Below are 18,270 nucleotides of genomic sequence, written 5' to 3' on the forward strand. Positions count from 1 at the left end.
GAGAGAGAGAGAGAGAGAGAGAGAGAGAGAGAGAGAGAGAGAGAGAGAGAGAGAGAGAGAGAGAGAGAGAGAGAGAGAGAGAGAGAGAGAGAGAGAGAGAGAGAGAGAGAGAGAGAGAGAGAGATTTCTTCCCTCCCTCCCTTTTGTCCCCACCCCCTTGTAAATTTAATCATCTCTCCCCTCCACTTTGACTTGGCCTTCTATCTTGGGATCCTCATCCACCACTATTGCGATCATAACTAAGTGAACTCACCAACTTGGGCAATTCATCACGAGCAATAATGTCATCCAAAAGACACATGGCAAGCACACCCAACAAACTCTCTTGTCATGTTGAACGAAACCACACATGTAGTTGCACAACTGTACTTATCTCTTTTAAAATATGGATTGTAACAAATTAGTTTGCATCATGAGATAGAATACTTAACTATAGCAATGGCCAAGAAGAAAATACTTCATGCAAACAATAGAGTAGGACTTAGTTTACTCATAGGAATTCTAAGGTGAATTAAGGATTAAGCCTTAACCTAGAACTGAGTCCTTGTAAGGGGATCTGACCTATAAAAGGGACATGCCTAGTTGTGTTGCCTAGTGAACAATGAGATGTCTCCCCTAAGATTATGACACATAGTTAGAACAATATGAGAAGATAAGAAGATGCAATGATGGATATTAGGATAAAAGAGAAGTTAATTGGTCAATAAATAATGGATTACGAGTTGTGTTCGATAGAATATCCTCTTGAAATGCACCCTATGCTTGTATGGACGCATTGTTATTGAATATATGGATCATTTGGATAGTTGAGACTAGAAGATATACAAAAATTTTAGTGTTTTCTTGAATTGCACCTTGTGCTTGTATGGACACATTGTTATTAAAGATACTAATTATGCAATCGCATCAACTTAAAATGTTTATAAATGCAAGTGGATTATTTTTAAAAAAATTATTGTTTGGAAAAAATACTTGTGCAGTGGTATGGCTATTCATGGGTGTGATTGAAGAGAAATATCATGGATTTGGAATATGTAAATCAAGAAGAATTTTTACTAGCGTCATACTCTCCCCCTGTAGCCAAAATGGGGGAAGGCGACATTTGGTAGTCACACTGATATCTTTGCTAAGTAGTATCATCCCAACCCTTTAGGATTCACGAACTTAGATGGTCAGGTAATGTTTGAGTCTACTTTGCAGAGCAAAACATCATAGCCTTAACCTACTAGGATCAACCTAACATTTGAGTCTACTTTGCATAGCAAAACATCATAGCCTTAACCTACTAGGATCAACCTAAGGGACCAATGACTTCTCAATCTCTATCAGCAATCTAGCACCCAATCAAGAAAACTTACTTTGCAACCAATCAATATTGAGCATAGACTAACATCACACTTCAAAGAGAGTGAGAAACAAAGGGGAGTAGAGCAATGACCCCTTTGCCTTGGCATAATCTAGCTCCAACCTCTAAAATAGTGCTTGTTGGGTTCAAGGACTCACCCTAGGCAATCAAGCATTTGTCCCTTTGTATAGAATCCGCTAGCACCCAACTAATCGGGCCTACCCGTATGTAGGATAGCATTGTTATGACAAGTATGCACCTACTTTCCACCTACACACCCATCATTTTAGTAATGTACTTAAATATCCTGCCATGTTGTGAGGACACATAAAAATAGCTTTATTAATTATCACATTCCACAAGGTCCAATGAAGTCCTTTAAGGACCACACAAAAATAGTTGAAAACAATTTTTTCCAAACACTTAAAGTAATTTTTAACTTATAAGTGTAGCTAGAGCCTCAATCTAAGAGTAACTAGCCATACCAACCCATCCCAAATTCTAGCCTCAATTCAACATGGATATTCCATCAAGGGATTTACCAACCCATCCCAAGCTCCATCCTCAGTCTAAGATTAATATCCCATCATTGGATATTGCGACCCCTTCTTGAGTCCCTTACCCTTATCCCTTTCTAGAATCAGAGTCTATCATGTGCACATGCATCGTGCCTACCGAGGATTTCTTTTCTCATTGTAAGCAAGCACATAATTAATATTAATATGATCAAAACCCCCATTCAATGTCTATCCCACACTCTAATTTGACCGAGTCATAAAGCCAACCCTTGCAAACTCAATTTTTCTTCAACAATGCTTTTTTTTGTATGGTTAGTATTATGAACAATCTTGAGAGAGGTGACAATCCCTAGTGGGCTTGGCACTTGTGGGGATTGCAAGTCCCCTGGCGACTCAAATGTTACCTAACCATCTAAGTCTATGATGTTTTGCTATGCAAAGTAGACTCAAACGTTACCTGACCATCTAAGTCCGTGAATCCTAAAGGGTTGGGATGATAGTGTTTAGCAAAGAAATCACTATGACTACCAAATGGCACCTTCCCCCATTTGGTTGGGGGTGAATATGTCATAGGTATCCTCGATTTTTCTTCAACAATGCTTTTTTTGTACGGTTAGTATTATGAACAATCTTGAGAGGTGACAATCCCTCTCTCGAGATTGTTAGTATTATGAACAATGCTTTTTTTGTATGGTTAGTATTATGAACAATCTTGAGAGAGGTGACAATCCCTAGTGGACTTGGCGCTTGTGGGGATTGCCTAGTGGACTTGGTGCTTGTGGGGATAGCGAGTCCCCCGGTGACTAGAGCAGGGAGAAGAAGAATGAGTGACCACCAGCACGGGGGGGGGGGGGGGGGGGAGCGGGACGCCAGGCTGGATACTTACGGGTTGTCGTCTCGTGTGTGTGTAGAGAGAGAGAGAGAGAGAGAGAGAGAGAGAGAGAGAGAGAGAGCACTTTCCTTGTTTTAGTTGGTTCACATCGCCATTCCAGGTCGCTTTTCCAACAGCTTCTGCGTTTGGCCCCTGTTTTTCATCTCGAATTTGAGCTTGCGCTGTGCTGTGCTGTGCTGCCTTCTGATTAGCCATGAGAGAGATTATCAGCATCCATATCGGTCAAGCGGGTATTCAAGTCGGTAATGCTTGCTGGGAGCTCTTCTGTCTAGAGCATGGAATTTCTCCAGATGGGCGCATGCCAAGGTATATGCCCTGAGAGAGAGAGAGAGAGAGAGAGAGAGAGAGAGAGAGAGAGAGAGAGAGAGAGAGAGAGCCTAGCCTTTTAGTTTTCACATAGGCGTTTACCAATTGTGTCATTTGGATAGGCAGATCCAGAACAGATTTATGACTGCAATTAGGCATTGGGCGTTTGGCAATTGTGTGAATTGGATGGGAGGTTTTTAATAGAGTAGGTACAGATGATCGTTTGTGACTAGGCATTGGAATTTGGGTGGGAGATCCGAAACAATTTATCTGATTTCCTAATCGCAATTAAGCATTTGGCAATTGTGTCATTTGGGGTAATAGATAAAAACCAAAGTATGTGTAGTTAATCTGAGAACTTTCATTTGCAATAAGACATTCTGGCAATTGTGTCCTTCGGATGGTAGATCCAAAGTAGATTACGTATAGCTGATCAGAGATGCTCAAACGCTTGGGATTTGGATAAGGAGATCTAACACACGGGAATTGACACCTTGTCGTGGTTGCAAATTATGCAGTGACAAGTCAGTTGGAATCGCCGATGATGCCTTCAACACATTCTTCAGTGAAACTGGTGCAGGGAAGCATGTCCCGAGAGCAATCTTCGTCGATTTAGAGCCTACAGTCATTGATGAAGTTCGCACAGGGTCTTACAGACAGCTCTTCCATCCTGAGCAGCTGATCTCTGGCAAAGAAGATGCAGCCAACAACTTTGCTCGTGGACATTACACAGGTTGGAAATTTGATCTTTTGGTGCAACAGTTGACCACATCGTGTGTAAAGTCATCACCTCTGGAAATGGAATGTGACTATGCATCTTACTTGCCTCTGGCTCTGTTTTCTGGTCTGACATCAGGATATTGCTGCCCCCAGCACTATATTCTATGGAAGATGTGTGCAAGAACATGGATTTCCTTTTCTTTTTTGTCCTGACATGGATGCTGTAGCTTAGGATGATATATTAGGTACCTGATAACCGTGTTTTTTAAATAGTGCTTCTTTGTGTATCTTGGATATGCCATACTTAGTATGAGTTTAACTGTCACGTGAAACGTGATTTTTCTCTATTGTTTCATCACAGCCAAGCTAGCTGCCTGATGTGCTTGATTTCGTCTTTTAGTTGCTTGATCATCAAAAGCTTCTGCACAGTCCAGAATCAAGATGGCTGCTTGAACAATACTTTGTGTATCAAGATGGCTGTGTGAATAATCCTTTGTGTGTATCGGGGTGGCTTTTGAGGTTTGTGTATACCTGTTTGCAGTAGTAGGTGTGTTTTATGTTGATAGCCATTTCTTTTCATTTGCTCCTGCAGTGGGAAAGGAAATAGTGGACCTGTGCCTTGATCGAGTTAGAAAGTTGTCCGATAACTGCACTGGTTTGCAAGGATTCTTAGTGTTCAATGCTGTTGGAGGTGGAACTGGGTCTGGTTTAGGATCTCTTCTACTGGAACGACTTTCTGTTGATTATGGCAAAAAGTCCAAGCTTGGATTCACCATTTATCCTTCACCTCAGGTATTGGCTGCAATGTTTCATCTGGGTTCATAAGGTCATATTCTCCTTGTAAGCAAGGGTTAAATCAGTTGTGGTGTATCAGGTCTCTACAGCTGTAGTGGAGCCTTACAACAGTGTGCTCTCCACTCACTCCCTATTGGAGCATACAGATGTTGCTGTACTTTTGGATAATGAAGCTATCTATGATATCTGCAGAAGGTCACTTGATATTGAGAGACCCACCTACACCAATTTGAACAGATTGGTCTCTCAGATTATTTCTTCACTTACAACTTCTCTTCGTTTCGATGGTGCCTTGAATGTGGATGTGACAGAATTTCAAACAAACCTTGTACCGTATCCTCGCATTCATTTCATGCTCTCATCATATGCACCCGTCATATCTGCAGCAAAAGCGTATCATGAGCAGCTATCGGTCCCTGAGATTACAAATGCAGTTTTTGAACCATCCAGTATGATGGCTAAATGTGATCCACGGCATGGAAAATACATGGCCTGCTGTTTGATGTATAGAGGTGATGTCGTCCCAAAAGATGTCAATGCAGCAGTTGCAACTATCAAGACCAAGCGGACTGTCCAGTTTGTTGATTGGTAATAATGTGTTCCTGTACTATGACACCTGTTTATGCCGTTTTTAAGATGATCAGCAGCAGATTTCTAAGAAAATGAGCCGTATGTGCATACAGGTGTCCAACAGGTTTCAAATGTGGCATTAACTACCAGCCACCTTCAGTTGTGCCTGGAGGTGACCTTGCGAAGGTCCAGCGTGCAGTATGCATGATCAGCAACAACACTGCAGTTGCTGAAGTTTTCTCAAGAATTGACCACAAGTTTGACTTGATGTATGCTAAACGAGCTTTTGTACATTGGTATGTTGGCGAAGGGATGGAAGAGGGTGAGTTCTCTGAGGCCCGTGAAGATCTGGCTGCATTGGAGAAGGACTATGAAGAAGTTGCAGCAGAAGGTGGTGATGAAGCTGATGAAGAAGAGTATTGAAATTGCTCACACATTCAATAATGTTTCATGAGTGTAAAGATGTACTTTGTAAGTTTAATTTCGCTCTATTTCTGGATTGTACTTCCATGCACTTTCATCTTCCATTTTTATGGTTCTCTTTGCAAGTGGAACCGATCATTCTATCTTGGCACCTTCTCAGGCTTCAGGATGTTTTCAAGGTTCTGTGACCTGAATTTATTTAGCTTCTTTCATTTTTGGGGTCAAAAACCGAACTGTCTCATGCAATAAATAACAAAGGGACTTCCTCTTGAAAGACTTCAAAAGCTAGGCACTTTTTAGAATATATGTATGGAGTTGTTATTTCACAAGCTGCACAAAGGCGCAGGTCATAAAGGAAGCAAGTCCAGTTGCTGCTTTTGTACAGACAATCAAGTAGCTTATCTTAGAGGTCACTGTCAAGCATGGGGTGTGTTGCTGAAGGGACTTTTGGGGTTGAACTGTTAAGGATTGCTCAAATTGTTTTTACCAAGTCCAGGGAAATTGGCTGGTGAGCCATTGCTGTTAGGATGAAGCTCATGGGGAACACAGGTTGGATAGACAAGGCCCCTATCCAGATACTTTGACTGACACAAACTGCAGACCTTGATTTCTCTGTCCACCTCAATGTTTGTCTTCTGGGTCTGTATTTTCAGCCTATCGTTTCGGTTTTGTGTAAGCCTTAATAGCTTGGATCTTGACTTAGTCATGAATGCTATAATAGTGCGGGTGTTTGATGGGACACCTAAGCTTGGCATACTCTTGAAGGTTGTATTTGGTCACTAACAATATTTAGTGGGAAAGTGAGCTCTCCATCCCCCATACAACTCTATTGGTTCTTTCCTGTCATCTTCCTTCTATGTTTTCTCTTCCACAAGCCACAATCTCCTTCCCCACTTTTGCTGATACTAGCTAGTTCTCCATCTGTTTTTTGCGACCTTCAGTTAAACATATTTGCAACATTTGAGCGTGCTCTAAGCCCGAGAGGAGGACTCAGCATTGAGCTTTTTTGGTTGAGAAATAACAAATATGTGGAATGTGTTTGCCATTTCTTCTAAGACACATTTGCAACATTTGTGTGGGGTCCAAGCTCGAGAGGAGTCAACATCGAGATTTTGTGCTGAGAAAGGAGTGATATGTGGAATGAGGGGTTGTGCTCTCTGTCTTTATGGGATGTTAGTGTCTTGGTAGCCTTTTAAATGTCAAGGTTTTTTGATGTAACTAGGTATGTTAGTAAAATAAAAATAGAATGTCAAGGATGGCATCTTAGTGCTTCAGCCAAAAAGATACAAATCAAAATGGGCAGGACATAAGAGTGTTAGCCAAGACACTCATTTTGTGCAACCATTCCCAAAACCAAAGATGCTTATAGACTATGTATTTCGGTGCCCTCAAATACTAGTTTGAGTCTTGCTTCCCAAATAAACTAGAAGGTGAGAGATTTGATGCTGTGAAAACTTAAGTTCTTTGTGCCAGTTTGCTCTTTCTTTACACCGAAAATGCATCTTTCTTGATCTTCTCCTTGAATGAGCAAATTGGTGGTGAACTTCTACCAGGTGTGCCTTGCTATACAACCTCCCAAAGTAAATGATGTAGCATTTCTTCTTCCCCATAATTGCATTTAGAATTTGAAAACCCTATTTCCCCCTAGTTTTTTGCTTGTGAGTATAGCACCCATTAACACCCTCCACAAAAACACGCAATCTTTTAGTGGCACTTCCAGGGACCAGTTAGTTCCCAAGATAAGTGATAGTTCATCGTCACTTGGGCTATGATTTTGCCTTTATAGCTAAGAAATTGGAGTGTGTAGGAACTTGAGGTATTATCTAGCACCATGTGAAAGCCATTTAGGTAGCTAGCCACTACTTCCCAACTAGGCCTTGGACTCTATAGAATTTTTTTGTTGTGGGAATAGAGGAGCTCTACCATCATTTGAGCCTACAGGGAGTGTTGCTGCTAGCATTTGTGGAGAGGCTCAGCTCTTAAGAAAGTGGCCTCATACGTGATGTTGATTAGTTCAAGATTCCCCTATTTTACTCATTTTTATCAAAACGTCTATAGAGTTGGGAGCCATACAAACAGGCTGACAATCTTCAGTTCAACATGCAGAGACCAAGTGGTATTGCTCCAATTGCTAATATTATCTTTGATTTTCTCTAGCACCCAATTTGTTCTTTGAGACTCCATGACTACCCCTAAGGGGAAACCAAAGTACTTGAAGATTTTCCATTTATTGATTACTCTCCCTTTCTAGCCTAGGTTGAGCAGATCTTCCTCAAAGACGCTAATCAAAGTGGACTTGTGAAGATTGAATTTGAAGGGTGCAACATTGCCATAGCAATCTAGAATGGATAAAGCCTTTTGAAGACTCCGCTTGGTAGTTTCAACCATCATGAGTAAATCACCAGTAAATCCTTGGCTAGTGATGTGAAGAAAATACCTTAACAAAGAAACACAAATAACACCGTACGACAAAGCATAGAGATTGATAGAAGAACATGGTTAGGATTAAGGTAACTTTAGAGACAATGAATATAGAGAACGAATGAAATGATGTGACTATTGAATATACAATGCTCATGCAGCAAACACACTATGCAATGAATGAATATTGAACCTCCAACTCTTGTATTTCAAGGATCAAGGCAAGGGTAATGAGCTAGAGAGTGTGTCATACTCTGAATGGATCCCGAATCGCAACAAGGCAGGTTTCGAGTTTCGAACAATAATAAACACAGCCAAGGAAGGTTAAATCTAATGCAGACAGCAGTGCAAGAGAGAGAAAGACTAAAAATGCACGAGGAGAGAGAAAATAGTAGCGACATGCTAGGGGGATGATGGCGATGGTTGGAGAAAATCTGTAGGGCAGCAGTTGGGGCCTACAAATGTAGTAGTATGCTGACATGGTAGGCTGTACGATGGCTAGATGACGGACATTAACAATTGCCTAGCTAGAAACAATAGCAAACTAATGACGGGGTTGGAAATAGACGCCAGATGAGTGAGGACTGCAATGGACTGCTTGGATTGTGATGTCCTTTGCGAACGGGGTAGGGGCAACAAGCTGAAAATACATGAAACCTGCAAAAACAAGATAAAGACTGAATGGAGGGAAACATCCCTATTTATGGAAAGTTTGGGCTCTCCCAAGTGGATTTGTGCTTATGGGATATAGACACTCTCTAGGAACACATTTCTTTTTGAATAAACAAGGTTTCTTCCTTAATTAAGCATGTTTTAGGACTATTTAAGTGAAGCTAATGCATTTTTACCTCAACAAGTGAGTTGCTAGCCCTTATATTTAACCCTGGTTAATTCATTGCTATTTGCAAGTTTCTCAATTAGGTTGAAAAAGAGGTGGGTGTCGATGGGGAAAAGTAAGGGACTGATTGAGTAGCCTTGCCTTACCCTTTGGATTTTGAAGGACCTTAGCAAGTTTCTATTCATCGATATTTGAGCCTACGTTTTTTCCTACTAACAAGTAAGGAACTTTAGCAATCTTTTCCTTGAAACCCATTTGGAGCATACTTGTTTAAGGTAGCACCAGTGAAACATGGTCAAATGCCTTTTCTATGCCCAACGTAAGAAAAATTGTCTTTTGATTTGAGGCCTTGGCTCAACCTATTGCAATGATTGCATTCAAAAAATTCTCAAGGAGGGATCTGCCCTTGATAAAACCATAATGGTTTTTGTTTATGTATTTTTATAATAGGTACCACTTTGCATGCAATTACCTTTGTGAACATTTTGTAGAGGGTACTCATAAGAGCGATGGGTCTCCAATAAGAAGATTTTAGGCACTGTTTTTTCGTGGGGCTTAAACACTCAATGCCCTTAATCCAAGATGTAGGCAACTGACCAGCTTACTAATACAAATTGATAAGCTTAGTTATTTGATGGACTGGATCCAACCAAAAGTATAGTAAGCATTCTATTGTGGTGACATCAAGTCTAGGAGATTTTTCTAGGCCTGGACCAATTCTTCACGAGATAAGGGCTTGAGGAGATTCAAATTATCCTCTTTAGAGACCACTTTGTCTACATAGCTTAACAACATGTTAATTGCTCCCAACTTTGGATTTTCGTTGTCAGAGTAAAGCTCCTTAGAGTGGTTCTTGTATTTCACCACAATATCTTTTTGATCAGTGATCTAGGATCGATCATCTTGCTCTAGATTTGTGAGGTTCTCTTTAATTCTCTTTAGCTTGATGCTTCTTATAAAGTAAGCCGAGCTACAATTAGGATAAAAAACCAATCTTCTATTCAACAAGAGAGATATCCTCACTAGCTTGCATACCTGAGTGGCTCTCTTGATTATTTGGGTGGAATTCAGCCTAGTGAGCTTGTCATGATTTTGGGTTCTCCTTGATGCTTTGTGGGCCAATCCCTTGAAGATTTCATTTTCCCATTTTCTCTCTTTCAACATCTCATAGCCCTATCCCCTATAAGGAGGTGTAGTGTTGAAGATTATGAATGAAAACCCCACAGGTCTTGATTTCTTGTGGCAATATCTTCATCCAATCTTGAGATAGCACCTCTCATCATGTAAGAAATAACCCTTTTGTTGAAGTGTCATTGGTTAATTAGTGACCCTTATGAGCACCTTCAATAAGACAAGCACCTATAGCCATTAATTCAATCAACACTGGGGCATGATTAGAAAGAAGAGAATCAAAGTCTACTTTCATTTTAACCTTTGCTAGGAGTCAATCCCCACAATTGGTGTTGGATCACTGGTCAAGATGCACAAAATATCCCAGATGGCTGAATGAGTTATAAGTGAGGGCTTTGCTCCAGTTGCAAGTTGTCAATGATTCATAAGCCAAGCTTCTAATTCTTCATCCTACATTTAAAAAGGAAGGTGAGGAGGCGTCCCATGGATCAATGACCACATTGAAATCACCTCCAAATTAGGTTTTTAACATAAGAAGTATCTCCTAGGTTCTAACCATTATATGCAATGCATCCTTTGCTTCTATTATTTATCAAGATTTGCTGCATCTAATACTTTATTTCAAGAAAATGTTTTTTTTGAACAAGAAATCACCAATCACATCATTAGATTCTTAACAAGTGGAACTTTTCACATTAATGATGTTATTAAGCTACTTGGTGGGGAGTAGGGCCACTTGGTGGACTTGTTCCCCACCTTGTGGCCCTACCCCCAAGAAAGGGATCACACACACGCGCGCGCGCACGCGCGCACGCACGCACGCACGCACACGCACGCATATCTCCTCGATCCTCTTAGTCTTGTATTACGGCACACTCTCATGAGAGAGAGAGAGAGAGAGAGAGAGAGAGAGAGAGAGAGAGAGAGAGAGAGAGAGAGAGAGAGAGAGAGAGAGAGAGAGAGAGAGAGAGAGATTTACGGAGAGAGAGAGAGAGAGAGAGAGAGAGAGAGAGATATTATGATTTGATAGTATTTTCTAGATTGATTGAGCCTTCCCCAAAATTCGAGCATATTGAGCGTCAATGTAGAAATCCAATAAAAGTAAAATTTGCATCTTATGGCATTAGTATTGTGTTTGAATATGTTTGGTTTGATATTCTTATTTTAAACTTTTTTTACTTTTAACTATATGCCTAAAGTACATGTTATTCAAAAGTTAGGTTGTTTTGCTTTTGCATACGTTTTAGTGATAGTTATTACTTAGTAACTACATGCTATATTGTTTCATTTTAATGATGTGAGTGTTAAGGTTTTGAGTCATCACATGCTATATTGTTTCATTGTATTGATGCGAGTTTTAAGGATTTTAGATCAAATACATTGATATGCATGTAATGTCATGTATAATGACTACATGCTATAGGTACATCATATATAGATGCATGTATACTAAATCATGTAGCTGCATGCAATGTTCAATTACATAGTTGAGGCTAACAAATCAATAGAAGTTGCAAGTACTAGTATCATCACAAAAGAGAACTTAGCGATCCTCTTTCCTATCCCACATCACACACATAAGATGTCCCTCTTTCCTAATCTTAGTTTTTAAAAACAAAATCCTAAATTATACAAGAAGGTGCACAACTGTGCTTGTGTGTAAGTGCATTGCTCTTGTGGAGTTTTTTTTTGTTTTTTTTTTAAAGAAACAATTTGACACTTATCTTACAAGAAAAACAAGAGAAGTTGTACAGTGTCCATCTTTGCACAACTCTTTTCAAGCTTCTCTCATTATGTGTGTGTATGTGTATGTGTGTGTGCATACCAAGCATTGTACATTAAAGTTTATGTTAATGTATGTAGCATTCAACATACATTAAAAAACCCTGAATGATGCAAACATTGTGCATGAGTAGCTTTGTAAGATTTTGATAATCTTAGGACACAGTGAGGTTGTCTGTTGAGGGCATGAGGTCCGGCTAGTGCCTTAGCCAGTGCCGGCCCATTTTAGGTCCCATTAGTGGTGTGTTTTTCGAGAGCTGCCAATAAGTGGTGGTTCTCGAATCTAGGGTTTCTAGGGACCAAATAGTTGGTTTATGTCCTCTGACAAGGACCGTCAAGACGAAATACAAAAAGCAGAATGTACTGAGAGGGCTAGACGGCGGTTGGAGATCGTAAGTCCTTATTCTCCTCAAAGAAGTAGGCCGTTGCACATAAGAGGTAGTGGTTCTAGTAACCTAAGTGTTAAGAGTAGCTGTTCGAGTGCAAGTGGAAGTCCTAGTATTTCCCTACTTCCAGTTAATCAACCCACAACAAGTGGGGGTGTAGTTTTACCTACACAAACTCCTATTGTCAATCTAGTTGTAGCCATGGCACAACCTATCACAATTCCAGCAAGGACACCAGATTTTCCAGCATTAGGAGCGTCGCTGCCCATTTTCCATGGGTTAGCAGACGAAGATGGAGAATTCCACATTAAGGAGTTTCAAACACTCATGTTCGAAGGACACCTAATGATGTTCTTCAACATGACGTTAAAAGGAAGAGCAGTAGTATGGCACCATGGTCTCGAAGCCAGAACCATAACTAGCAGTGCCCAATTCTTTATGGCTTTCCGTAGAGAGTTTGCCCCTAAGAAGGGTGGACAATATTGTTTTCGTGTCTTGAATGTAACACGCCAAGAGCCAAATGAGAATGTTCAGCAAGAAATTAAAGCAAGTTCTTCGTAAACTAAATACTTACATCCCCATTCTAGCGGCTGCCCAGTTACAATATTTCCTACATGGATTAGATTTTAATATCTAGGTGTAGCTGAGTAGTGTTGCTTTGGCCGACATTGACACTGCTATTACCTAAGTAGGAGTAGAGTCGTGCTTGCAAGTGGCTTATGTAGCAATGATAAATTGGAATGGTAATAACTTGGCCTTGACCAATGGGAGTCAAGGGGATCCCATGTCAAACGCGAATGGGAGAGGAGGTATCATGCCGAATTTGCCTATATTACCAGCTCCTCCCAGCATGACTATGCCCATGGCTAGTGAGGTTGCCTCACTAAATAGTGGGGGCCAAAAATGAATCCTTATTTGGTCCCAGTAGGTCAATGTCCAATTCCTAATCAAGTGGTTAGGCCTATGGGACGACAAACTGACGATTGCAGCGATGAGTCGAGTGCCTCTAACGCCCTTGGTGAAGTTAAGGACATGATGAAGCACTACACTGATATGATCTCTGAACAGTATCGACAAATAGCTGTGGATGTCAATTTCCTTAAGAAGCAATAGAATTTGATAGGGAGTCGACGCCCTGAAGAGGGTGGCCCCTCAAGATTTAACTATAAGTGGTGTGGTGGCCAACATTTCCCTAGGAATTGCCCGAATGTCAAATGTGATATTTTTGGAAAGTCTAGCCACTTAGCTACTACATGTTGGAGTAAGATTAGTTCTCTCCAACAAGGAAGTAAACAAATTGGTCCAGTTAATTATTGCGCACAAGGGAATAATCTCTAGCAAGATAAGGGACCAAGACAAATACTGCAACGAGGAAAGGCTGTTGTAGAGGAGTTGCCTCATGGCAGTGGAGTCAGCCTTATTGAGGCTTTACGTGTCAATGATGCTAAAAATTCTAAGCTATGAGCCGTAACAAGAGGGCAAAAGATTAAAGAGGGTGATAAAGGAACTATAAAACCTGTCAAGGGACACCCTAAGCAGGATGCTAGGGAAAAGCGAGTCCTGAATCCGGATATGGAAGTTGGACCTCTAAGGCCTGTTGACGATAAAGTGGATCTCGAGAAGGATAGAGAGGTGCCAAGAAAGAATAAAAAAGTCAAAAAAGAGGCACTAAAGCCGGCAGTCCAACGACCAAAGGAAAAAATGGTTTGGCATGAGAAGAGAACTTTGGCTAACTACATGACTTTGACCTAGCAAGTTCTCTTTGTGAAGTCAAACCAAATGTGAATCTCCTGCAATTGATTAAACTTTCTCGAGGAGTACGCAAGGAATTCAAGAAAATCCTACGTATCGGGTACATAGTAGAACCTTTGGGCATTAGCTAGAGTGGGAGAAGATTGGTTCGATCATGTTGAAAAGCATTGCCCTAGGGTTCCAGCATATGTGGATGGAATATTAGTGGAGCATGCTATCGTGGACACGGGATCCTTCGTCAATATCATAAGTTCAGACTTGATGGAGCAGCTAGGTCTCGAAATTCAAAAAGACGACTCCACACTTCTTAGGATGGCAGATGATAGTCTAAGATAACTGGAAGGTTGCATCACTAAAGTCCACGTTACTATTGCAAGCGTGGAATGCTATCTGGACTTTAGGGTGATAAGGTTTGTAGGACATCCTAGCTATCGAGTTTTGCTAGGAAGGCCCTGGATTTTACAAACAGACTGTCAAGTCGATATACCCGCTGGTCGAGTGATTCTAGGTCGAGGTGCCCATTGTGTAATAGTGGATGCTTACCCTGAGTCTCCTCATAGTGAGAGAGCTCCTTTATCCTCCAGTGAACTAAAAATAGTAGATGATCCATCTAATAGTGAGACGTCATCGAGCGATGGATCTAAGGATGTCAAGATTGTGGGAGAGAAGGAAGGAGTCTCACTTGTAGCTTTCTTGCTTGCACAATGGGGGAATACACACAAGGGTGGAGGCTGAAAACAGTTTTCCTCTTCTTAGTTGTGTAAGCCAAAAAGAAGTCTCATACAAAGAAATAGAAGAACCCTATATATGGGTCTCAAACCAAACTCAACTAACTAAGGTGGCATACTAACTGAGCCACGAACTAGAGTAGATAAGGATAGCTGTCATCTAGCTATTATTCATGGGCAGTGTACCAACCGCATCTGCAACTGACAAGTCGGTGACATAAATGCACAACGGTCACCCTGGCATATCACGAGTGGAGCTCGATATCTCAACACTCCCCCTCGAGCTCAATCCTAATTCCTGCACACCAAGCAGGTCTCTGAACTTGCACAGCTTCTCTGCGCCCAATGCCTTCGTGAATATGTCAGCTACCTGATCCTCTGTGCTCATATAAACTAGATCAATAAGACCTAGTAAAACCCTCTCCCGCACATAGTGATAATGCACCTCAATGTGCTTTATTCTAGCATGATAGACTGGGTTATTTGCCAAGTGTATACTACTCATGTTGTCACAATAAATGACAGCTGGCCCATCTGTAGGCTGATGCATATCATAAAGTAGCTTATGCAACCAAGCTACCTCACATGCAGCCATTGCTGCATCCTTGTACTCAGCCTCTGTGCTGGACAAGGCAACTGTAGGCTGTTTCTTGCTGCTCCAAGTGACTGCAGCACTCCCAAAAGAGAACACATATCCACTGGTAGATCATCTATCAGAAATAATACCAGCCCAATCAGCATCAGTGTAACCATGTAACTGTATCTGAACCCCAGTCTCATAAAATAGTCCATACTGCAATGTGGATTTCACATACCTGAGTATGCATCTAGCCGCATCCAAATGTGGTTTCCTTGGAGCCTGCATAAACTGACTTACCAATCCAACAGCATAGCTCAAATCTGGCGTGGTAATAGTCATATAAATCAAACTTCCTACTATGCGTCTGTACATAGTAGGGTCTTCCAGAAGCTCACCTGCATCTGCGCTCAGCTTCACATTCTGCTCCAAAGGAACTGAAATAGGCTTACAGCCTATCATCCCATATTTGGACAGCATGTCCAATCCATACTTCCTCTGCAAGAGCTGTATCCCACTTGGTGATCTAATCACCTCAATGCCCAAGAAATAACGCAGCTCTCCCAAATCCGTCATCTCAAACTTCTGCTTCAATAGCATTTTCACATGAAGGATATCTTCATCACTGTCACCTGTCATAATCAAATCATCAACATAAATGAAAAGTAGCATAATACATTTCTCTGTTTTTCTCACATAAAGTGAGAAGTCTGCCTTGGAAATCTGAAAGCCAATAGTGACAAGATATTGTCCTATCTTGTCAGACCATGCTCTAGGTGCTTGCTTCAAGCCATATAATGCTTTCTTCAACCTGCAAACAAACTCAGGATGAATAGCATGCACATAACCTGGTGGCTGCTCCATATAGACCTCTTCTTGCAAATCACCATGCAAGAAGGCATTCTTTACATCCATCTGATGTAAAGACCATCCCTTTGATGCAGCCATAGCAATGACTGCTCTTACGGTTGCCATCCTTGCAACCGGACTGAATGTTTCTTCATAATCAATGCCATATGTTTGTGCATACCCCTTGACTACTAATCTTGCCTTGTATCTATTCACTGAACCATCTGCATTGTGCTTCACCTTATAAACCCACTTACAGCCAATTGCATTCTTACCTTTAGGCAAAGGTACCAATTCCCATGTAGCATTTGCTTCCAAGGCATCCATTTCTTCATCCATGGCTTTCTCCCATTTTTCTTTTCCCATGGCTTGCTCAAAAGAAGTGGGTTCTGGTTCCTGTATCACTTTGAGCATATATGCATAGTGAATGGCTGTAAATCCATCATATTTTAGCCTATCCACAGGATACCTAACTATTGTAGACCTGCACAAAGTAGGTTCACTCCCAGGTGCTCTCAAAACATCCCTGGTCTTCCTTACTCCAGGTGTAACAATAGAAGGAATACCCAACTCATCATCAATGCTCTATTCTGAGCCACTGGATTCACCATCCACATAAGAGTGACCTGTATTCACATCAAACATGGGCTGATCAACCTTCTCTTTTCCTTTTCGTGATACCTGCATACCACTATTTGCATTGCTTTGAGAAGATTCTCCTGATCTCAATCTGCCTATCCATGGCGAAGAATGTGAACCACTGCTAGAGGACGCTCTAGGTCCACTAATATTTTGTGACTGCTGCTGTGAATTCTGCGCAGCATTACCATTTTGTGCATCTTCATCATCAATCACATTTACTGGTTTATACCAGCTACTCATCTCATAAAAAACAACATCTTTGCTCACTGTAAACTTACGAGTAGAAGGGTTATAGTATCTATACCCTTTTTGCTGCAGAGAGTAACCAATAAAGATGCACTTCTCAGCTTTTGGATCCAACTTGGATCTCAACTCATCTGGCACATGTACATAGGCAATGCAACCAAAAATCTTCAAATGAGAAATATCTGGTTTCCTACCAGTATACCTCTCCTCTGGAGTTATCCCATGTATTGCTGCAGTGGGAGTCTTGTTCATTATATAGACTGCTGTAGCAATTGCTTCAGCCCAGTAAAAATCTGACAAGTCTTTTTCGTTGAGCATGGCATGAGATACCTCTCCAATATGCATGTTTTTCCTTTCTGCAATTCCATTTTGTTGTGGGGTATGACTGCATGAATATTGCTGCTTTATGCCATGCTCCTGCAGGAACCTTGGAAACTCATTTGAGAGGTACTCTCCCCCTCCATCTGACCTTAGGCATTTTATTTGTAGGCCTGTTTCTTTTTCAACCATAGCTTTAAGAGTTTTGAAATGCCCAAAAACTTCACTTTTCTTTTTCATAAAATACACCCAAACTTTTCTGCTATAGTCATCAATAAAAGTGAAAAAATAATGATAGCCTCCAAGAGATGCAGCTTTAGTAGTCCACACATCAGAGTGGATTAATTCCAATGGCTTCTTACTCTCTTGAACATGTCTAGGAAATGGTTTCCTTGCCCGTTTTCCAAACTAACAGGCTTCACATACCATATGCATTTCTGCAACCTTGAATTTAGGCAATCCTGCAACAATGTTCTGGGCCTGCATTGATTTAAGTCGCTGTACATTAACATGACCAATGCGTTTATGCCAGATATCAATATCTGCAACTACACCAGTCCCATGTGCAAACATTGCTGCACTCAATTCAAGCATGTCTGCATCCAATGTAAACATTATGCCCTTCTTATTTCCTTTTGCTATCAAGCGACCTTTATTTTTCATATCCTCAACAAAGCATCCATGAGGATTAAATCTGACCTGTAAGCCGTGCTCAACCATTTGACCAACAGAAACCAGATTCTTGGTGATATTCGGGACATGAAATACATCGGACAGGTATTTCTTTTTCCCATCCTACATAGACAAAGGAATTTTTTCAATCTGTACAATAGGATGTGCAGTATCATCACCAGTCTCCACAAATCCTGGTTTTTCAATTTTCCTTGCATCCTCCATCCATTCTGCATGACCTATCATGTGGTTTGATGCACCTGAGTCAATATATCACACATCGTTGCTTTCTTCTGCACTTGTCACAGAATTGTTCAAGTGCTGCACCATAAACAAATGCTCATTTCTGTCATCACCCT

The 18,270-nt window shown here is 41.0% G+C and overlaps 1 protein-coding gene across 1 annotated transcript; it reads left to right on the top strand.

Moving 5' to 3' along the window:
* The first annotated feature begins 2,793 nt into the window (after positions 1-2,793).
* LOC148028582 (tubulin alpha-5 chain) lies at positions 2,794-5,781 on the top strand. The gene is made up of 5 exons (XM_087688848.1): positions 2,794-3,061; positions 3,580-3,794; positions 4,374-4,573; positions 4,656-5,164; positions 5,260-5,781. The coding sequence occupies exons 1-5, from the start codon at positions 2,949-2,951 to the stop codon at positions 5,567-5,569; spliced, it is 1,347 nt and encodes a 448-aa protein (XP_087544974.1). The 5' UTR covers positions 2,794-2,948; the 3' UTR covers positions 5,570-5,781.
* The last annotated feature ends 12,489 nt before the right edge of the window (positions 5,782-18,270 follow it).

Source organism: Lygodium microphyllum, chromosome 11 (genome assembly GCF_053477565.2).
Source record: "Lygodium microphyllum isolate KBCC chromosome 11, Lygodium_microphyllum_v1.1.10, whole genome shotgun sequence".
NCBI classification, from domain to species: domain Eukaryota; kingdom Viridiplantae; phylum Streptophyta; class Polypodiopsida; order Schizaeales; family Lygodiaceae; genus Lygodium; species Lygodium microphyllum.